Raw genomic sequence first — 22,129 nt, forward strand, 5'->3', positions numbered from 1 at the left:
CGCGTAGGAGTGGCAACAGGCGAGGGTGGAGGACCTGAGCCGCATACCCGCCGGCGTGCAATGAAAATCAGGAGCGGCACCCGAGATGGAGATAACCATGAGAAAAACAAATAAGCCAAAGCGGGGCGGAACACGCACATAATGGGGATAGTGCTCTCTGCGCAGCACACAAGTCGCGATAGGCGTGTGACGTGATACTGTCGAAAGTTGCTCTCGCAGAGCCCGTGCCTCAATCCGTCAGGCCTTCCCCTACGCTTTATCGACCGAGTTCACGTCTTTTGCTAGCTGGCTTATACGCCGTGGTTGTGCATTCAGGGCCTAGGCGCTTGCTCTGTACATTCTGTCACAGAGTAGCACTCTTGAATGCAAGACACCGCGTTAAGGCGGCATGCTTGGGCTACATATGGGTTTTTCTTGAGTATGCCCCAGTCATGGAACTCGTGAGCGGAGTGGCTGCTCAACCTCACGAACCACGCTTCCAAGGTCATGCACAGCATCATCACGGACATAAGTGTGCGGTTTGATGTGTACTCTGGTTAATGACGAAAGTAAATTCGTGTCCTACGTCGCAAGACCTGTCTAGATTGTGTGTGTCTTGCCTTTCCGTTCTCTGCGGGTCCACGGCATTTGTTCGCGTTTTTTTTTTGTAAAATTAACAAATTGTGTGTGTCAAGGGAGTTTGTCAATTCAAAAAGCTTGGCGTTTGTAACAAGACTCGCTATTTGAAAAGGGAATCTACGTTGGCGCTGCGACAAATCACCGCCCTCCGGGGTGAAGTCCTTGCTGTCGGAACGCCCCGGGAATTACCAGCACCGTTGCGTGAATCAGAGGAATCGAGAGTTGAGCAATGTCGATGAGGATGCGAAAAAGCTGCGAGAACACTGGATATCAGAGAGGCAGTTTGTTCCAGCTCCGATGAACCGGCATGTGTCTTGCAGTCCTGCTGCGACACGCCACGCATCGTGCCGTCTGCGGTTCTAGGCAGAATTATCCTCACACTTTTAAGGGCTATTCGAACCGCTACACGCTGGTCTGCTGGAAAAGTAAAAGGGAAACGGACGTCGAGGAATGGGGTTCACTCTCGTCGGCCTGCTGCGCAAGGGACAGGCCGCCTCATGCGCGACGGCGGCGGACGTAAACGGCGTAGAGCGTCATTGAGACACGATAGGAGACAACGCGGGTTTAGACACGAAGTAGCCGATGCACGCAAACGAATTGTCGGATGCCATATCTATAGCAGGCCACGACAGCTGACATTTCTGTGCTATTGCTTCTCCCTTGGGAGTTTTCCTTGTGCTTGACAGCGCTACCGTCAGTAGAGCCCCTTTCGCAGTCGCGTGTGTCTTGCGGACTAGGAGTTGGAGAGTTCATGCGAGCAAGAGGTCACAAAGACTCTTTTAAGCTTGATGTGAATGCTGGCGAACTTTTACTATCCGCGTTTGCCAAAGGAGCGACTTTGGTGCGCGCTACCTCGAGATTTCGATCTGTTCCATTCGTACCCATGAAACGATTACCTCCCCTGCTAGCGGTGTTGTCTGGCGACCTCAGAGGACCTTCATCCTCGCCGCAAATGTTCCCTGAGGACTGCGAAGGACGCAGGAAAACATAACATGTAGTTTTGTAAAAAACGGAAGGAGGGAGGAAGAAAGATCTCTGGGGGAATCACCATGCGGTGTTGACCTCTCACACAGTTCTCGCCGGCCGGCCGATTGCCCGCGCACAGCGGAAGGCGGGCCCTTCCTTCGGCGCCGCCTCCGTCGGCTCCGTCGATCTTCTTCGATGTTGAAAGGGTTTTCATTCCTTCCACGGAGTCCTGTTTTTCTCGTATATTTGGATACTTTCACCATGAGGCGCTCCTGCCCCGTCCGAACCCCCCAGCTACGAACTGCTTCTCCCAGCACGCTGCAGCATTTGGGACGAGTCTCCACACGAAAGCGGGCTTTTCAACGTTTGTTTCCGGCTCAGCTGTCCTTCTTCCTCCTGTTCGCTCTCTTCTCCTGTGACCGTACATCATTTGCAGCGTGTCGTGTGTCGCCTGCGGAGTTTGCTCAGTTTAGCCAGGAGGGTCCGAACAGCCTTGGCGTGCCGCTGCCACACACCCAGCCGCCTTTGCCTCCGCCAGCTCTCGTTCAGACTGCCGATGGGATTCAGTCTGTTCACTCGGGAATCACTCTTTCGCCGTACATCTTCGGCGCCTCTTCCGAAGAACCCCCGCCGCCAGGGGACAGCGGGGCCCCCGACTTCCGCGCAGGAGACGGGAGCTTCGAAACGCGCGTGTCGGACGCGTTTTCTTCTCTGAGCGCTGGATCGGTGTCTCCTCTTTCGCCGGGTGGTTCCTTTGCTGCGGATGCGTCCACCTCTTCTCCCGCAGGCACAGAAATGCTTTCGCTCGTTCGCTCCGGATGCGTGGGGCCCCGGTGCTCGCGGGTGGTTGCTTTCGTCTCTGCGGCCAACGCCCACGCTCTTCCGCACGGCCCGCGCGACTTCAGGGTACCCGTCAGGCACAAGGCGCTTCCGCGAGGCGCCGCGCAGCCTTTCGTCTCGAGCCCCGGGTTGGCGCCTGTCCTGGCTGCCGCAGCCCAGGCGCCGCCGGTGCACTCTGGTCTGCTGACTGTCACTGCGGCCGCGGCCGCTCCCGCCCTCCTGCCGTCATTCCTTTCGGTTCGGGCGTTTGCGTCCCCGCCGGAGGAAAAGCGCTCTGCGGGTTTGGCCCAGCCGGGTGGAACTCAGGAACTCTTGGCGTTGTCGCCGCACCGCGGGGGGGGGGCTGCCAGCCTTCTTGAGGATTCCTGCCAGGATGGCGTGCGCAGCGACGCCCTGGACGGCCTCGAGCGCAGCAGCGACGCGCTTGCCCGCGAGGCTGTCGAGTTGTCTGCGATGCAGACTGGCCAGGGAGGGAAGGGCATGCCAGCCGAAGAGACGGCAGGGAGACGGCGGCCCTCCCAAACGAGTGAAGCTGATTCCCGAAGGCCAAGGCTCCCTAGGGCCCTCCGTGCTGTCAGCAACTCCGTTCGCGGCGTCGTTTCGTCGGCAGTCGGAACCCTGAGACGGCTCTCCGGTTTTGGCTTGCTTCGGCGGGGTAGATCGCTGTGGAGTCAACTGAGAGCGAGGTGGCCCCGGTCGCGCCGCGAACGCAGCCCGTCTCAGATGGCAGAATTGATTGGTACATGGCTTGACAAGAATGAGCAAGACGTGAGGAAAGGGAAGAAAAAACTTCTTCTGCTCGTGCGGCACGCGGAGTCGGCGTTCAATCAGTGGAGAAGAGAATCCTTCAGCGCGTTTCGAGTGAGAGGTAAGAACGGGGACAAAAAGGTGCTTCTGGTGTTGTATGTAGAGGTGAGTCCCTCTAGACCGCTCGAAAAGCTTGGTATGCCTTACTTCAGTTCCACCATAGATCCGAGCGGGACCTCCTTCGCGCCATGAGATGTCAGAAAAGTATGGATGCGCAGGCTTTCTCTATCCCTCCGCATCCCGATCCGTTGGCAATCAGGGAAGATTTGCCACCAAGTTGCAAAAGCAAAGAAAAACCGCATGAATAGCTGGACCGGCGAAGCGTCTCTGCATCCTCTTCGTTGCTTCATCCACGGGCCGACACCCACTGGAAAATCGAAAGTCACGTGTGTCTTCTCAGCTCGCTGCTGGTGCTTTTAGCTTGCTCTCACTCAAATAGTTCAAGAAATTTTCATATGGCAAATGCCCTTTTCCAGCGGCGTGGATCGGTGCTCATATGAAAGAGGAGTGGAGAGGAATTTTAGCCGCTCCGTTCAAGAGTGCAAGGTGCATCTACTCCAGTATTCCATTGCATTTCGCCGTGTGAAGTCGAAGACCGCGTGGCGGTTCCTATACGTTGCGCAGAAGACGGAATCGAGTCTTGCATACGCATGTTTGTGTCAACCGCTTTTTTCTCGTATCCTGTTCTTGGGTCCCTTTTCAGACATGTTGACATACGATCCGAACATGCCAGACGTTTGCCTGACATCTCGAGGGCTGCAGCAGTGTCAGAAGGCCTCAGATTTTTATCGGGATACCTGTCGCGCGCTTCCTTCATTGAAGGTGGATCTTTTCGTCGTCTCTCCCCTCATGCGAACCGTGCAGACGGCGCTTAACATTTTTTCCTGTCCTCCTCGCTCTGAGGACAACGAACGAAAGATCTCTCTCTCATCGGGAGAGACCCTCTCGGGAGCAGTGGGAGCCGTTGAGCACCCCCTGCAGAGTGCTCACAAATTCCTGCTATTCCCTCTTTTGCGGGAGCGGACAGACACCACCGGCGATACGGGGAGAGATCCAGAGGCGCTTCGCATTCACCTAGAGACCCTGCGGGCCGAGGGGCAAATTCCACAGTCCTGCGACGTCGACGAGGCGCTTGACTGGTCGCTGATGTACCCAGGAAACAAGTGGTGGCTCCAGTTCACTGACGATGAGGCTGCGGCAGCACAACATATCGTAAATCAGCCGTGGTATGAGGGCACGGACGACCCTACGCAGAAATCAAGCGTGCTGGAGCATGTCGAAGACGGAGAGGGCGCAGCTGATCCACTCTCGGTGTCTTTGACAGACAGAAAGAAAACGGGAGAGATCAGAGCAGGCCGTTTCGAAGGCGAAAGTGATAAGACTCGTCTTGAGGGGGAGCCGAAAAGTGTACGACAGAAGGTCGTCGAGGCACTAAAATCAAGCTATACGGAAGTCGCTGACTGTCAGAGAGAAGAGGCGTGGAGAAGGCGCCTTCAGGCCTCATGGCGCTTCCGGAAGGTTCCTCTTGAGAACAAACAACACGTTTTGATTCGAAGTCAGCTGGGCCTAAAGGCTCTGTGCAGCGTCAAGGAGGCCAAGGTAGTGGTCATGGTCGGCCACTCCGTCACGTTTCGCATCCTCACGTCGAGCCCTAAAATGGGGAACGCCTCGATTGTTCCTTTTGTCCTCAACTGTCAGGACAAAACAGTCACTGAACTCGTTGAGTAGGATGTTCAGGCACATAACAGTTCTTGTCGAGTAGGGGATAACATGCGGCCCTTTCTACGTTAGCCCTTGAGGGCATATTCGCGATCGCCACCGCTCCACGTTCACCGAGCTCGTTATTCGATATGCTCCAGGTGCTTCGCAATCGCCGAGCTCAAACGAATGGCAACACCCCTTCCTGTCGTGAAAGGGACGGAGTGCATAGGCGTCGAGTGCATGTGGTCAGGAGCCTTACCAGGCAGCCCTAGTCGCTTAATGGAGAGCGAGGGGAGCACAGAGCGCAGGAGAGTTGTTCGTGAGGCTGGGGAGGGACTGGACCTGAATGTATGTAAAGAGGGGAATTGCTGTCACAAGCGGTTCCGAACGTGATTCAGTTCGCCTTGCGAGTCCAGAACAGACGACTGCAGCGTCGGGAGGACTATAGTGCAAATGCTATCTGGTGCACTGGTGCAAGTCATCACACGAATACAGATGTCATCAACAGCGTGACGTCCGTCACAATATCATCGTGCAGAGACTCCAGTTGATTTCTGTTTGTGCCGTCGCAGTAGACTGGCAAGCAGTGTGCATCAGGGTGAAGGGTCCGCGCGGATCACCTGCACACGGTCCCTCCCTTGAGGTAGGGATTGCGATGCTCTTTCTTTTCCCAGCCAAACTCATCTCGACGTTCGAGAGCAGTTCGCGTTGACAAGCGGCTGGCACAACCCCAAACCTTACGTGCAGGGTGGCTTTTGTGCATGCTTTCATGTCCAAATCCATATACAGCTATTTGGGCCGGTCGTGAAACCATCGGTTAAATCTCCGATTTTCTCGCGTGGGAGGCGATTGCAATGATTCTGAGTACTCATTTGTTTCTCTCTGTGCGGATTCCTCAGGTGAACGGTCCTTTTGTATTTTCTGTAGGGGGCTCGCGCATCGTCCTGGCGTGCTCGTGCCAAGCCTATCTTATAGCTCTTTGCGCCTTTGCAGGGGATTGTGTCTGTGTTGGTAGATACGGACACGTTGGCCTCTTTCTCGCTTGCTATGAAGAGTGACGACGAACTGAGGGATTGATCGGGTGATATATGGTAGGAATGCTATGAGTGCTGCATGCAACGCCAAACAGTTTCATGTTCAGTATAAAGCTACCAGTGGCCCTCCGTGGTTAAGCTGGACTGAGTATTCCAGAGCGTGTCACTTGTTTCAGGATTAGCTATATTCCCGTTGAATGTCATTCCAGATTCTTTAGATGAGCAGAAACTGACAGCGATTTGTATACACTTTTCATGTCCATACATCACTCTTCTACCCCATCATTTGTCTTCCAGTTTCGTTTTTCTCTTTCCCCCAGCTCCCCTTCCGGACGACCTCAGCTGTATCTGTAATGCTCCACGAGAAAAAAGAGAGCAGATTCCGTCAGAGAGGAGGTATACGTTTTCCGGCCTACATTTATGCGACCCATACGCAATTACAACCCGGTGGGCTCCTTGCCCTCGCTAGAGGACGGTAAACGCATCTACGCAGAGTGTAAATGCACTTTGTCCAAGAACAAACCTACTATGGCGCCAGCTTTTGATGTTGCCAGCACTCCTGTCGGCGTCCGCGTTTGCAGGCGCGTGGTACATGCACCAGCTCCGGAAAAAACTATCGCACCAGCTGCGGTAATTGTTCTCTGCATACACGCCTCCGCACGGCGAGGGGAGGGCCGCTTCACGAGCGAGATACCGGGCGCCTTGTGCGAACGTGTGACGTCAGCACTTTAGCCTGGGACGCGTGCAAAAATAGTGCAGGAAAGAGTATCTTGGTTCTCGTAATAAAAAATAACGATTCTTGCAGTCAGCCAACCCAGCCGGGACTCCGGCCTCCGTAGACCACCTCGAAAGAGCTGGCTAGGCACACCTCAAAAAGAACTGCAGCGTTGCTGCGAATACGCTACCGAGCCTCAAGCATCCTCGACAACTATGCCAGTTTCCCTCAGGCTACAAGCCTTGAGAGCCGCGCTGCTAAGCCTGAATGCGGCTCACGGTCTCTGCAAGTTCCGAATTTGCAATCCAGACCCTTCTCTCCCTCTTCCTCTCCTGCCCCCCCCCCCCTTCCCACTTCTCTTCCCCGGCTCCCGGAAATCAATCGACCAGGCTCTTTGTTGCTATAGGGCATATCCAGGTGAGGTACTCCTTAACGTTTCTTCACAAATCTCTGGATGCATCAGACGGATATTTTCGAGCTGCCGTATTTCCCGTAACGGAATCAGGTGGGAGCCAAAAAATACTGTGTGTGTTGTTCAAGGGTCCGACGTTTCGATAGCGTCGCCGCCCCTCGGCTACTGGCCCGCTCGCCTGCGCACAGGTGCCTCATGCATTTGGGTAGATCTCTTCAGCGTTGAAAGAAACACACATGTGGCTTTATTTTTACAGTATTTTCTGATGTTGCCAGTGGAGCAGTACCTACTCGTGCATAGTTAACAAAGAAGACAGGCAATTCATGGCGGTTCCACTGCTGGATCCTCGTCAGCACTAAAACCGCATTCCTCTCCCCGAGCGAAGAAGACGCCATCGCACTTGTTATGATTTGCAGCACACACTGCTTGCCTGTATCGCTAACGGGAACAAACGTGCGAACGCTGTCGCTAATTCTTCTGCGTAGACGCGCAAGCCTAATTATCCCTACGGTGTCAGCCAACATGAGGGGTCATTCATCGCAGCGTCTGCCAGTGAGCATCTCAGGACGGATCGAGCAAGTAGAGATGACTGTGAGAGAAATATAGCGATGGTGGCTTTTGTGAGACATCGTTTTCTGTTGAGGATGGCGAGCCAGGACTGCTACAGAGTGAAACGTGATACCGGAGCTGTTTGCCTCGTTCTCACACAAGGCATCGTACACTGAGCCTATCTCCGAACAGATGAAACCGTACGAGTAGAAGCAAGCAAGTCTGTTTCGTCTGGCTCCGGGGCAACTGGCCATATTTTGGCGTATCTGTGATGCTGATGAGCATAGGAGATGCTACACCGCGTTAACCGGTTCCTCTGTTTATAAGCTTGTTGCTGTGCTGAGGGAACCATCCTTGTTCCGCGCCCCATGCTCGAGCAGCTGAGCTGTCATTAAACAACGCACCTTCGCTTGCGAGAACGTGCAGTGTGGCCGCGCAGCGCAGACTAGACTCTGTGCAGCAAGGCCGTGCCTGAATTCTACTGCCACCTGGAAAATATGAGGCACGCCCGGAAAGTAGTATCGAACCTTCAGCTTTACGAAATTGATTTTGTAAAAGTACAAACTATCCGATGACCACACGAGACACCAATTCTCTCTAATCCGCGCGGTGTCCTGAAGCAGACAGGTATCTTGCTCCCCTGCAGCATCTTGCTCCCGTGGAGATACGAGGACGACGTTGTTGCCGCCGCGGGTAGCCCGAGCAGGTAGTACGAGAGATGAATAGAGGGGCAGCGACGGGGCCCCTTTCGCCTCAGGTGTATGTGTAGCCAGCCTGAGAAGCTGTTCGCCGTAGTTTTTGACACGGTCTTCTCGCGTCGGGACGTGGTTTTCATGGAGACGCACATGTAGTATCTTCAGATTTGCGCGTTTGTCGGCGCCGCTGACGTCCATCTTCGATCTGGAGCCACCAGTTGCACATAGCTCCCCGTCGACCACGAAGCCTTCCGCCCTTCTTTCTCATCGCTTGTCACTTTTCTCCCCAACTCTGCTGCCTTTTGCTGTGGGCAGCCTGGCCTTCCCTTCCCCAGTCTCTCTCAGCATGCAGGGCTCGACCGCTTTTACGCCCAGTCCTGCCTCACGGGCCCCTGCCGCTCCGCCGCAGGCGGCGACTCAGGAGACTCGTTTCCGTCTGGGTGCACACGCGCGGAGTGGCTGTACGGGGGGTGCGGCTCTTCTGGCTCCATCCAGTGGCGCTTCGAGTGAAGAGTCGCCCGCCACCGCGCAGCCGTCTTTGCGTGCCTTGCGCCTTAACATGTTCCCTTTCCTTTCTTCCGGAGAACCTCTACTCCAAGGCTCACTCCCAGCGGAATCCCTCGGCTCTTTGAATGCCCGTAAAAGCCCCGCATGGACTGAGGGCAAGGGCTTGGCAAGACCACGCTGGCCCGCGCCTTCCAGAGGCAGTTCCACGATGGAGGCGCCTGGGGGAGCCTCTCGTTTCTTCCCTGATTCTGGCTGTGCGCCTCCGCACTTTCCGTTCTCGTCCTTAAACGCTGTTGTCCTGGCGGAGATGCGGGCGCGCCTGCGCCTGCAGCTTCAGGAGAAGGAGAAGAATCACCAGAGGACCCTGACTCTCGCAGCCTCGAGCCGGGCTGCAGCGAATTCGTCCCCTCCTTCGGGTTGTTCTTCTGCGTCCCGCTCCTCGCCTATCTTCTGTCCAACATCTACCTTATCTCTCTCTTCTATAGACCCTTCCAGCCGGGCTCCTGGCGACCCTGCGTCCTCGCTCGCCCCACCGTTAATACTGACGGCCTCGCCCTCTTGCGCGGCATCTCCGGGGAAGCACTCAGGAACGCGGGACGGAGCCGCACCACTCGCAGATCGCGCAGGCGAAACGATCAACACGTTCGACAGAGTGCCCGACGTGCAAGTGGGGGGACTGTCTCAGAGGAAGCAGGAAAGCGCACAGCCGCTGTTAAAGAGGAGGAGGAAGGATACAGGGGCTTGGAACGCTTGCGAGAGCAGGGCGGGCGCTGATGCAGACAACGCGCACAAGTGCTTTGCGCACTACCATCCAGAGGGCGCGAGAGCCAGAGACCCCTCGGGCGCACCGAACGACCGGCGCGACGAAACAGACGCAGACGGCCAGGGCCCAATAAATCTAGCCCGCAGGCCGTCGGGTCGGGAGACGCACGCTGAGGACGGAGAGGGTGCCTTGACAAGGCGCGAGTCGTCGTCGTTCTCTGCTGCCTCGCTCTCTTTTTCGTCGCGGAAGAGGCCCCAGAACGGGGAGGGGACCGTGCCCCGTGACTCCTCACCTGACATAGAGCGAGCCCTCCACGCGCCCGCCCTCGTGAAGTCGCTCCCTAAACAGGACGGGCCTGAGGCCTCCTCTCCGCCTCTATCCCTTCTGCCTCGTGAGGCGCCCTCCTGGAAGCACGCGACAGAGACGCGAAGGACGTCAGACAGGAGCGAGACCCGCGACGTTCTCGCGAATCTGCACGCGCACCTCCGAAAACTTAGCGCAGAGACAGGCACAGCTGGTTCGCAGAAGACAGACAGTCCCAAAAAAGCGCTCAAGGATGACGAGGGACGAGGCAGGAAATCAGACAGGCGGAACCGCGCAGAGGCGTTGTGGGCTTGTCCACGACAGCGGCGGCGACATAATGAAGCGGCAGGCAGACGGCAAGTCGAGAAAGAACAAGAAAGTGAGTACTTCATTGCTTTATCTGCTGCAGCAGATCAGGCCCTCGAGAGGTCGTGGAGCCGGCTGGATGGGACAAGCCACGGAAGTACTCAGATGAGTTCGCTGTCTGCTACGCCGCGGGCGCGTGAAGCGCAGGGCAACATAGTGCTTGACGGCGCTCGACTAAGGAGAGCGTCGGATGACACGGATCCAGAAGACGAGGAGGTAAAGTGTGCGGAGCAACAAAAAGAACCGAATGAGTGTGCCGTCACGACGCTCTTGCCTCGCTCTTCGCTACGGCACGCCGGTTCAGGGGCTAGCGCCCCAAGCGCTGGAGCCGACATCTGCGGAGGCAGCCTGAGAGATATACAGCGGGGGCTTTTTCAAGCGCTAGAAAGAGCCAACAGTCATTTCCGCCGCTACCGCTCAGAGGCGCAGAAAACCGATCGTGACCTTGTACAGCGCGCCACCGTCTGCCAGAGCTCGAGCCTCCGCTGGCGGCCCGGTGGGCTAGCGGACGTGCCTTGGAGCCGCCCACGGAAGACCCAGAGACTGCAGACCGGGCCTCAGAAGAGTACGAACCAGTTACGGGCTCCTCTGAAAACCGTGCTGCTCGCGAAGATGCCGAAGATGAAAAACGAGCCTCTGCCGAACACGTGAGAAAGCTTGAGAGGCGCAAACAGGACGACGAGCTCGTGGGCTTCCGGAATGCGCAAGACGCGCAGATGAGAAAGCCTCGCCAACAAGGGGCGAATCTCCTGCAGATGCACGCTGAAGTGGAGGGGCTCAATGTAGGAGACCGCGTTTTAGAAGACGAGGCGTTTCTTTTGTCTCGCCGCGGAGGGCGGGGTCTGCAGCCGTGTACCCGACAAGAAAGCCAGCGGAGAGGGATCCGCGAGGCGAGGGAAACCAAGTCTGTAGGTGCGTGTGAGGACCGAGTGCGTCGCCCGCAGCGGCAGGATCGAGGCGACGCGACCGACTCAGAAGAATCGAGTTTGTGGAGCGGGAGGGGGGAGGCAGTGGGATCCATAACAGCATGCTGGCCTTCAGCTGTGTTGAACCCCGCGCAGGACCTGAGCGAGTGTGCATCCAACACATCTCTCTCCTCCAACGCTTCGACGCCCCCCGCTTGTCCAGCCCTGAGTCGAGCCGGCGCGCGTCGGGAAGAGACTCACGAGGAAGACTCACGTCTCCAGAGGCTTCCTCGCTTTCCGTGTGCATGCCCAGCAGAAGACGAAGACCCTAACGACACAGTCCTGGCCACGCAGGTGCAAGCGGAAAGGAGACAGCAGGCGTCAGGAAAACGCCACCAGCTGTCGCGGGAAACACGGGGGGTGAGGAAACAGGAGAATGGCGGCGAGGAGTCTGCTGTTCGTAGACACCGCCTGATGGGCGAACCCCGTTATGCAGAGCCTCTTCAGGCTGACGTAAGGGGCAGGAGCGTAAAGAGAGAACCGCCTGTGGAGGACAGCCACAACCCTTCTTCAGATGCTGCCGAATCAGGAAGCGCGGACTCTCCAGGCCCAGTTGAATCACGAAACAGGCGGGATGCTGCATGCATCATCCAGCGCCCGTCCGCGTTCACGCGCTTCTTGGGACGTGAAGAACCAGCCCGAGTTGCGCTCGAAGACGCTTCGCGAAAAACGAAGAACGGAGGATCGTTTTCCTCCCCGGTGGAGTCGGACGACGAGGCTGCTGCAGCCGGGAGTAGAGCAGACGGCAGCAACGGAAAAGCAGCGTCCATTTCATATGCTGTGCCGTTTTCGCGCCTGAGGCCCTCAGGACGGATGGACCACGCACAGCCTTTGACCAGCAAGGGAGGTTATCCTCTCCCCTCTGGCGTGCAAGATGAAGATCAGCCAGAATGGGTTCTGTCTCTCGCTTCCTTCTCCACCGTAGACGGGTCGCGCTCCCTATCGGCCCACGCCGGCCTGCCTCGGGAGACAGAGACGCGAGGGCGGCAGAAAAAAACGGCGCGAAAATCCCTATCGCCTAAGGTGAATGAAAAAGTCTCTCTACTGCTATCCCGAGCCAGTCCCTCCACTCCTCCCCCTCCAGGAGCGCCCCCGCTGCTCCCGGGTGGACCTGACGGGCGGCTGGGGCGGCAGGGCCACAGTGAGGCATCTGGAGCCAGCGTGGAGGACGCCGGCGGCGCCGATGCTGTCAGTTCCAAGCGGATGAAGGAGGCCTGTGCATGCAAGAAGAACAGCGCGCCGAGCCCGACCGCTGGCGGCGCCGGGCGCTCCGTCAGACCGAGAGATCAAAGTCGTAACGCCTGCCGTGGGGCAGCAGCCATGCACGCGGAAGCCGCGCACGCCAGGAAACAGAAGACGCACGTGGTGCCCTCGGCACCGTTGGCCTCCCAGCCGCGCAACGACATGCAAACGGGAACATACGGGGGCGCGGCTCCCGATGCGGGCCAGCGGAGAGACAGTCATTCGCCCCGAAAAGGCGACGAAGAGGCAAGCCGCGCTCGAGGCAGCGGGGCGCGCCAGACCCGCGCGCGGGCCTGTAGGGAATACAAGGCAAATACTCTCAAGGCGGAGCCTTCCAGCATCACTCATAGCAGCCAGCTTCCGAGCGCGTGCGCTGGGACTGCTGAGGCAGCGTCGGCAGGAGTCACGCAAGGGACTCAAGGCCCCCCTGGCCCGACAGACGGGGACAGGGGCCCACCGAGCCCCGATGACGCGCCTCGGCGACTTCAGGAGGAGGCAGCCAACGGTCGAGGCGCTCTCCATGAAACTAAAGAAGGCTTGCCTTCTAAAAGAAACGGCGGGATCGACCTGTTGGCCAACCCCACCCTCGCTTCAGTTCACGAAGAGGCGAGCGAAGCAGCGCTTTTGAGGGATTCTTTGGTGGAGTCAACCTTCAGTCGTGCTTCAGTTGTGATGGAAGTCGAGCTTTCTGTGTCTCCTCTCTCTCTATCGCCGCCTGCCTGCTCAGCGCCCCTCGCTCGCCAGGCGCCACACAGGCTCGAGTCTGGGTCTGAGGCACGGTCTGTCTCCAGCGTCGTCGCGACGATGGGCGACTCCGCCTGCTCTCAGGCCTCGAGCGATGAGGAGTCCGCTGCCTGCGAGGTCCTATCAGGGGACACTGGAGGCCGCAGACGCGACCTGGATTGTCTCGCAAAAGAGAGGCTCTCTGGGTCAGCGCTCGCTAGGGAAAAGCGGATGAGGGAGCGGCTCGAAGGCGACGAACAGGCCGAGGCGCCCTCGAAAGACATGCCGGCGGAGGGAAAGGCAGCGGGCTGCCAGGGTGCTCGAGGGCCGGTAGCGGGGGAGGCAAGGAGGGATACGACAGTCGAGGGGGGAGCATCTGGGCGACAGGGGACTCCAGGCCTGCGAACGGGGCCTCGAGGCGAACCCCGAGAGAACGCAGCGAGTCGCGAGGGCGGCAACAGCGAAGCGCAAGGGATGCCGGGCTCGACAGGCAGGACTGTGCGCTCTGGTGCGCCGGCAGGCAGGCATGCGCAGCAGCTTTCACGCGATGTACTTGCTCAGAAACTACCCCGCAGAGGCATGGAGGCCTTGACGACCTACGAAGCGCCTCTCGCGCTTCTCACGTTGTCCTCTCCTGCGTCGCCTTATCTGCCTTCCTCTGCGCCTTCTGCGCAGTCTGAAGACGGCGCCTTGGCGCCGTCTAGCCGAGGAACGGGAGCCGCGGAGAGACGGATATGGCCGTGCGAGTCGGCAGCCAGTTCGCGTCCCTCGGAAGAGGACTGCCCCACGTCCCGCGGAACCTGCAGTCACCGCGCCACCGGAGATATGAGCAGCCGGAGAAGCAGCCTGGCGTCGAGTTGGCCAGAAGAGGACGATGCATCTCCTCCCCTCGCTGGCCAGCTGGTGCGAGGCGGAAAGGAAGCGGCGCATGCGCACGAAACGCACGCGGGGCGAGAGCTGTGCGGCGACGGCGAGACTCAAGGTGGAGAGCGCGCAGACAGGTCTGAGCCAGGGCGAGGCTTGGGCTCCTCGAGCCAGCGTGCAGAGGCAACAAGGCCACTCCGGGAGCACGGCGGGACTGCTGATTGCGGCTTTTCGCCCCGCGATTCACGGCCCCGTGAGGAAGCCCTGAACGACGCGGAGCAGCAAAGAGCCCCAGCACACGAAGAAAGGATGACGGAAACGGAGACTGACCAGTCCGTGCTGGAAGGGAAGCAAGGGGAAAGCGGCCCTGGCCACGAGGCTGCCAGCGGCCGGGCTTCTCCACAAAATCGCCTGTTCCATGGGGGGAAAGGCGGCCGGATATCTGTTTCGCTTACTCGTGTGCAAGGCATCAGAAGCTCTCGGGCTTCCTTCCTCCACAGAAAGAGGGATACGTCGCCTCGTGAACTCCACAGAGAGGCCGAGGACCTCTTAGACTCCGTGGAGGTGTTTCTCCTGGCCCTAGAGGGCGACGGGCACACCCTGGCTCTTCGTCTGCTTGAGCGCGATAGCCGCGCCGAGTTCCAGCATTTTCCAGGCGCCGGTGAGCCGAAAGAGCAAGCGGAGGGACATCTAGGAACCGACGAGAGGAAGCCCTTCGTATGCCTAGGCGTGCGCGACGAATGTGAAGACCCTGCGGCGAGACGGCAAGGAACCGAACCCATACTTTCGCCTTCTCCGTTCCCGAGATACCCCCTTGTGGACGGGAGGTTGACAGATAGAGGGAGAGCACAAAACCGAGACGGATCTGGGTTCAGAGCACGAAACGAGAGGCTGAGGAACCTGCGGGAGCAGATCAAGGCGTTTCTGAAGTGCTGTGGATCAGTCGAGCAAGCGAGAGGTTCCGCGCCCCAGCAGACATCGAGGCACGATACCGCAGCGACTCTCTCTAGCCCAGAGGGCTATGAAAAGCACGCAGACGCAGGAGACCTGAACACTCAAGCTTCAGGCGGGAGTCCCTCCTTGCCGCCTCCTCCTGTGGTTGGCGTCAAAGCCCCGGCGGCCGCCAACGAACAGGGGATGGAGGCGACGGCCATGGTTCTGCGACGGGACTCTCCTGAGAGAGAGCCCGCAGAGTTTGCAAACGCGACGGATCGGGAGACACTCGAGGCGGGGAGGCACCCCGAGAGCACACATCCCGATGCCGCTCCTGCGGCGCCGTCTCCGAGGGCTCTAATCGAGGGAGGACCAGACGAAGAACACTCTGCCGCCTCGTCGCCTTCGCAAGCGGAAGAAAATGAGGCCCCCCTTCTCCAGCGAAGGCCTGCAGACTTGAACTCGCGGCCGGGAAAGAGAACAAAAGTCCTCAGCAACCACACAAACGTTACGCTCGCGGCAGGCGGCGCAGCCGCAGCGGGAGTGACAGAGTTGGCGACCGGCGCAGCTGGGCACGACAGCGCGCCTGCAAGTGAGGAGGGCCGTTTAAGTCCCGCGACTTCGACCTGCGGATGCGCGCCACAGGCGGCCCAGCCTGGAGAGGAGGTTGGAGCGGGAACCGAAATCCAGATGGAAAAAGCAGTCGCACACGTCTGCTTCTACGGGCTCGACGGCACTCCTCCGCGACATCCCTCGCCCCTGAGGGCACAGAGCTGCGCCACAGCAATGGAAACAGGAGGGACTGTGGCGTTCTCTGGTAGCCTCCTGGCGCGCCCCGAGCCTCCGACCGCGCCCGCACAAGCCGAACGCAGCCTGGAGGAGTGCAGCAGCGGCGTCCTTCTGTCTTCGGTGTCGCCCCCCCCGCCATCTCCAACCGCACGGACCCATTCCGCCGTCGCAGCCGAGCCGTGCTCGGCTGCGGCTGTAGCCGCCCGTGGCAGCCCTTCGCGCGAGGGCTGCAGCGTCCGCGCGAGCTCCCCCCCGCACCTGCCGCCCTGTGCTCGCCATATGGCGGCAGGCGTGCCTGCGCGCCCCGTCGCTCCCTCAGCCGCCCTTCCGGAGTCCCGCACGCGCCGTCGAGACGAACAGGATTGGCTTGAGCGCGCCACCAGGGAAGAAGACAGCGTAGAAGGCGAGACGCGCAGCAGGTCAGCGGGAAGAGAGCGTCAGCAACCGTTGCCTGCGCCGCCGTGCGCTGTCTGGCCTGTTATGGGGCCAGACCCGCAGCCCGCAGGCGGTCTTCCGCCTTCAGGTCGTCTCCCGTTACGTCCTCGCTCCATGCCGCCTAGGCGTGAAGATGGCGAGGCGCCTCGAGAGCCTCGCGCGGCCCACTCAGTACGCTGCGAGGGAACAGCGGAAGAAGCGCAGGACAGCTCGAGCTGTGCGGGAGGATTGTGCTTCGTGCATGGCGAGGGACGGGGAACAGAAGAGACGCAGACAGAGCCGCGCGACTGCATGCTCCGGGGGCAGCCCTCGGAGACCAAAGAGAACGCTGTCACGGCGAGACCCCGAAGCAAGGAAGCGGATATGGAGGCAGCAGTTGGCGAAAAAGCCGCATCGAGAGAGGCGGAAGAGCGCACAGCAGTCCAGGAAAGAAACCACGTTTTGGCGCACAACGGTCTCGGTATGCTTGCGCCCTGCCTCCAACACGAAGAAGAGACTTTTTCAGATGGCGGCGAGAGCCAGGATATTTTTTCACTTGGTGATTCTCTGTCTGCGTCGGAAGACGAAGAGGCCCTCCCTTCAACCGGCTTTTCAGCTCACCGGGAAACGGATGCGAGCCAACCTGTGGACGGAGTCGCCCCTCTCGTCCTCGGGCATCGTCGCGTCTCGCCTTCCCCCGGACTCTCGAGTTCTGACACCTTTGCCGTTGCGCCAAGCGTGGGTGATTCTGTGTGCGTTTCTCCTCGCAGCGAGGACTGGAAAGGCTCTGCCCGCACGCCTCCTGCTGCGGCCACAAGCCTCCCTTGGCCGCCCCTCTACGCGAGGCTCCCCGCCGAGGCGAGGACGCCAGAGGAGGCGGCAGAGACGCAGGGCGTCGAAGCCGGACGAGCGAACGTTCTGTGCCGAGGAGAAGAGAACCCCGGGGGGTGCGGGAGCGGCGGAGGAGACAGTGGACAGCGGGTGCCGTCGCTAGAGCTGCAACCCCAGCCTGAGGCACGGCAGCCGGAGCCGCCAGCGCCAAAGTCCTTGAAAAAGAAAAAAGAATCCAAACTTGCATGCAGTGTTCAGGGGGAAAGACGCGAGGAAAGGGATGAGGCCGAAGTCGAGAGCCCCTTTGCCTGGTGGTATCGTAGCCTCGGGCCGCAAAACGCGTCAGACGACCTGGGAAGGCGCGGATACAAGCAGAGCGGAGACACGACAGAGGACCGCGGCAGCTCAGACAGCCAACTAGAACGAGAGGAGGGCAAAGAAAAGCAAGCCGAAGGACTAGTAACACCTGGTGGCGGCCGCTGCCGGGGGAGAGGACATCTGGCAGAGGGCAGGACGCGGCTGCTGTGGCAAGGCGAAAGCCGAGAAGAAGGCCGGGAAGAAGACAGTGGCTTGAGACACGTGCGACAAGAGAAGGGCTCCGAAGAGCGCTTCCCTGAATCTTCTGCACTTGAGTTCCCCTGCTCTCCCTCACCGCCGCTTACGCGCGACGGCCAGGGGGAACAGCGCCGTGAATGTAGCCTAGGATTTCCGCGCGGGGGGGAGGCTCATCAGGCCCACGATGAAGACGCTGGCAGACACCCGACTACGGAAGACGTCGAAGCGTCGGAAACTGACCCCTTATCCATGGCCGGGCAGCCACGCGGGTCGAGTGCCGTTCCTCGTTCTGGCAGCACAGCATACAGCACAGCACAAATGCGAGACCCAGTCTCCAGTCCTTCAGGCGCCAATGACGAGAGGTTTACGGCCGCCAAGGCATGCATAAGAGTAGGAAGCCTGAATGCGGAGGCCTCCGCGCATCCTTCACCTCCGTCAAGCGCTCTCAAGCCAGCAACCTGCGTGCCCTCCCGCTCTCCGCCGCCCTCGGCGTCTCTGGCGGCGGCCTTTTCCCCACCTTGTGGAGGGCAGGGAACCGCCGAAAAGCTCCGAGGCCCTGCTGCTGGAGTGCCGCATGAGGTCATTCTATGCGCCTCTCCATCGAGCCCGTCGGCGTCTTCTGGAGTCTTGGAGAGCACTCCAAACGGCTCCGAGACGTCTTCCGTCTCCGCGACCGTAGAACTAAGCGCGGCGCTGACGGAGGGCTTGACGCCGCTCTTCGCACTGTCGCGCCTTTCACCGAGTGCGGGGGCCCCGCCTCAGGCCCTGGCGCGCCCGCCTCGTCTTCAGACGCCTACGTCCGGTCCCCAAGGGGCGCTCAAGGGCGAAGAGGAGTCTCTTACGCACAAGGCGAGTGTAAGCAGCGCCGCGGCTGACCCCGCCCCCTGCCGGGAGCTGCGCCAACGACAGCCGGCCAAAGACACGGTAAGCCGGAGGATGCGAAAGACTGAACCGGTGCACAACAGCCATCTCAAGTACAAGAACGCCGATAGGGCGTATCCAAAGCATGTTTCTATTTGAATGTGTCGTCCAGGCTTTTATCCACGGCCTGACGGTAATGGACAGCATGCCAGCGTGTAGTGCGAGCGAGAGACGGTGACTGCGGTATAGGACACCCTGGCAGGGCCGTAGGGTGAGGTAGAAAACATCTGATGGAGCTCAGCATTACGGCACTCCGCGCTACTCGTTCTTCTGGTTGTCCGGCTGAAACATAACGCACTCCACTAGCGACAGTTAACGAACCAGCAGCCGTCGCCTTTGCTTCCCCTTCTTTCTGAGTCAAAACGCTCATCCGCGCGTGTCTTCGTGCAGCACGCCAAGGAAGGAGCGAAAAACACAACGCTTGCTGCTTGCTTGGAAAGCTTTCCCGCGAGCGACGACGCGCGAAAGAGACCGGTGCATCCAAGTGAAAACTCCCCAGAGGGAGACAAAATGTCGGAAGTCGCAGGCACTGCAAAAGCTCGGGCAGCCGCGGAAAAGGAGCTCCTGTCGGCGGGGGAGGCACAGCAGGAGACAGAGGTGCCTTGGCGAAACGCAACAAGAACGACGGCCCTCCTCGTGACACTTTCGTCGTCGCATCTCCATCGCCAACTGGAGTGCCAGGCGGACGCCCGCACTGGGCTCCCGCAGGCGCTTTCTGCGCCCGCCATTCGAGACTTCCTCACGGATGTGCAAGGCCCGCATTCCTACGGGTCGCTCGCTGCCTTTGGGGGCCCGACGGCGGCCACTGCGGTGGCCAGAGCCCAGCCTCCGCGTTCTTGCCCGTGGCCTTCCGGCGCTGCCCTCGGTTCACCAGGCTCCGTGGGGGATGCTGTCCGGCCGCGAAGCGAGGGGCCTGCGCCAGACAGAGGGTGCGCAGGGCCGCATGACTCAGACGAGAGAGCAGACGCCACGAACGCGGCATCCCAAAATGCCGGCAGAAGCGAGCAGCAGGCAGGCAAGCGCGAGGCGCTGCCAGCCCAATCTCCCAAAGCGAGGGCGTACGGAAGCGCGGCCGCGGGAGCCGTGCCTGTCTCTCGAGGATGCCAGAGCGCCCAAGCTGGTCAAAAAAGCTGCGTCGTGTACCAGGGAGAAAATCATCTCCAAGAGGTTTCCTCACCTCGTTTTCCGGAGGTCTGCGCTTCTGGCGCGGCGTCTGCCTCATTCGGGCCTCGCGTTCGCGCAGCCGTTACAGCCCCCAGCCTCAATCCACAGCTGTTTCCGCCTCCCCACCTTGCGGCCGCCCTCGCGCTCAGCGGGTCAGCCTGTCAAGAAAACAGAGCCTGGATAGCTTCGCCGCTGTCGCCTCGCATTTCGTTCTCTCATTCACGCTCGCTCTCGTTGTTGAACCCGCGGCGGACGGCGGCTGGAGCTTCGCCTTCCCGCTGCTCGCCTGCAGGTCTCGCTGGGGTGAACACGGCCCGCGAGACGCCCACCAGACAAGTCCCAGAAACGGAGTCGGGCAGCGCAGAGGAGGAGAAAGCGAGCATTGGCAACTCGCACGACAAGCAAGATGCCCGAAGCCTCGCAGAGGCCAAACGACGCGCGTCCTCCCTTCCACAGCCGCCACTTCGGGCATCAGTCCCTTCGCACGCGTCCCACGCCGATCCGGAGCCGGGGTGGCGGCATCACCAACGCTGTTCTTCCAAGCCTCCGCGCGCGTCCTCCGGCTCCTCCTCCCGTGTTCCTTGTCCCTACACGCTTCAACAAGCGCCCTCGCCCTGGTCGCGGTCAGAGCACAGGAAGCAGCCTTGCGCAGACTCTCCTGTCGAGCCGCCGTCCCCGCCCGACGCGCCAGGCGCGAGCCTGTCCGACCGCGCTCGGCCGCTTCTCGCCTCCGGCGCGGCTGTGTTGGCGTCGGCCCTGTCGTCTACGGACGTGGGGCGCGTCGCCAAAGATGCCTGTGCTGAGGCCGCGCCTGTATGCAGCCCGTCTGATGGAACGCCTCGCACCGAGCGGGGCTTCTCACAGGAGAGTCACCACGTCAAGCACGCAGCGTCTGCGACCTCTGTGGAGTCCACCGCGCGACACCAAGGGCACGTCTTCGAAGGCGAAAAGAAAACTGGACGAAGCGACCTGAGGAAGGAGGAGCAGCCCGCCGCAGATCCGCCAGCGGCAGGCGGAGGCGAAGTGACGCGTGGGTCGGCAGATGCCCGCACTCCGAAATGCGACGGGCTGGGCGCAGCGACTTCGCTTCAAGGCGCTGCTGGAGCGACTGCGGCGCAGTCCGCTTCTTCTCGTGAGAGTGCAGTCTCTTCTTCTAAGGCAGGCAAGGCCCTGAGAGGCAGGAGTCTCGGCGCGGCGGTTCGCCGCTTGAGCGCCAAGTGCCGCCGGCGCAGCCAACGGCGAAACTCTTCCGCGGCAATCCAAGCTCCTCAAGAGGCACCCCACGCCGCTGCTGAGCAGGGGCCTCTCTGGGGCCAGCCGCTCTCCCTATCTGCGCGCGCGGCGTCCCCTCCGTCGCGCCTCCTGAGAGGGACGGCCACGCGCAGGGGGAAGCTCTTCGCACCACCCGAGAACGCCGAAGGGAGGACCGCGCCGCAGCCTGAAGAAGACGCTGGAGCCTGCGGTGGAGGGGGCGGCGTCTGGAAGGCCCGCGTGGAGCCAACGGCGAGGGAGGCGGAGGGTGAGTCATGCCGCACGGCGGAGGCAGTTTCCGACGGCGAGAGGCGCCACATCCTCGCGCACCCCGCAGCCCGCGCCCTTCCTCCGCCTGTCACGCCTCGGCTCTCGCTGCAGGGCGCCCGGCGCGTGAGCGGCAGCCGGACCGCCCTCGCCCTCGCTTCGCAGCATCCAGGGGCCGCGAAGTGCACTCAAAAAGCTTCTCCTTCTCTCTCGACTCATTCGCACGGCCTTTTCCGCCGCTTCTCTTTCGCCTCTGGAGAAGGTCTCGAAGCGCCTACAGTCGGCCACCCTGCGTCGGTCGCGGGCGTTCTCACGAGGCTTGTCTCGACGCGCGCCGGCGGGAGCGCGGAGACTGCGGCAGGGAGAGGGACTAGGGCGCTCGAGGGCGCAGGCGTAGAGGACTCGGCCGCAGACGCGAAGACGACCACTCCGCAGAAGGGCGCGAAGCGATTCGTCCTCGGGCGGCGCGCCAACGTCGGAGCCACGCCGAAAGGAGAAGCAGCGCAGACATGGACGCACGACACAGACGACAAGTCCAGGAGGGTCTCTAGATTCCTCTCCCCCTTTGGAGCCTCCAGGAGTTCACACCGCAAAGAGGAAAAAAGAGAAGAGGGGGAGGGCCGTGGAGCGGCTCCAGGCTTGGCGATGCCCCGCTGAATTTGGCCAGCACTTGACGACGACAGACTGGACACACAGAGCTGAAAATTGAGGGTGGCCGCAGAAGGAAAGCAGGGGGTCGCGGAAAACTTTGACACACTCAGCAGGGGACGGAGCACAGACGGAGGAAACAGAGGAAGCGGGAACTGTGCAAAGGAGATAGGAAGGTCGAGTGCGAACAGGGCAGTTCAAGTGCCAGGTCTCTTCTCGCCGCACGCGGTTAGCTCTAGTGTGTCTTTTCCGCACGATCTTCCACGCTATACAGTCGCCACTATCT

At 60.3% G+C, this 22,129-nt stretch overlaps 2 protein-coding genes across 2 annotated transcripts; both read left to right on the forward strand.

The window, feature by feature from the left end:
• Nucleotides 1-1,845: 1,845 nt before the first annotated feature.
• On the forward strand, nucleotides 1,846-4,959 carry BESB_029750 (phosphoglycerate mutase family protein; the record flags this gene model as incomplete). The annotated part of the gene is made up of 2 exons (XM_029361643.1): nucleotides 1,846-3,292; nucleotides 3,935-4,959. The coding sequence occupies 2 exons, from the start codon at nucleotides 1,846-1,848 to the stop codon at nucleotides 4,957-4,959; spliced, it is 2,472 nt and encodes an 823-aa protein (XP_029215110.1).
• Nucleotides 4,960-8,683: 3,724 nt separating this feature from the next.
• Nucleotides 8,684-21,852, forward strand: BESB_029760 (uncharacterized protein; the record flags this gene model as incomplete). Its single annotated transcript, XM_029361644.1, has 3 exons — nucleotides 8,684-10,289; nucleotides 10,748-18,516; nucleotides 18,904-21,852. The coding sequence occupies 3 exons, from the start codon at nucleotides 8,684-8,686 to the stop codon at nucleotides 21,850-21,852; spliced, it is 12,324 nt and encodes a 4,107-aa protein (XP_029215111.1).
• Between the last annotated feature and the right edge of the window lie 277 nt (nucleotides 21,853-22,129).

This window comes from Besnoitia besnoiti, chromosome XIII (assembly GCF_002563875.1).
Source record: "Besnoitia besnoiti strain Bb-Ger1 chromosome XIII, whole genome shotgun sequence".
Lineage (NCBI taxonomy): Eukaryota > Apicomplexa > Conoidasida > Eucoccidiorida > Sarcocystidae > Besnoitia > Besnoitia besnoiti.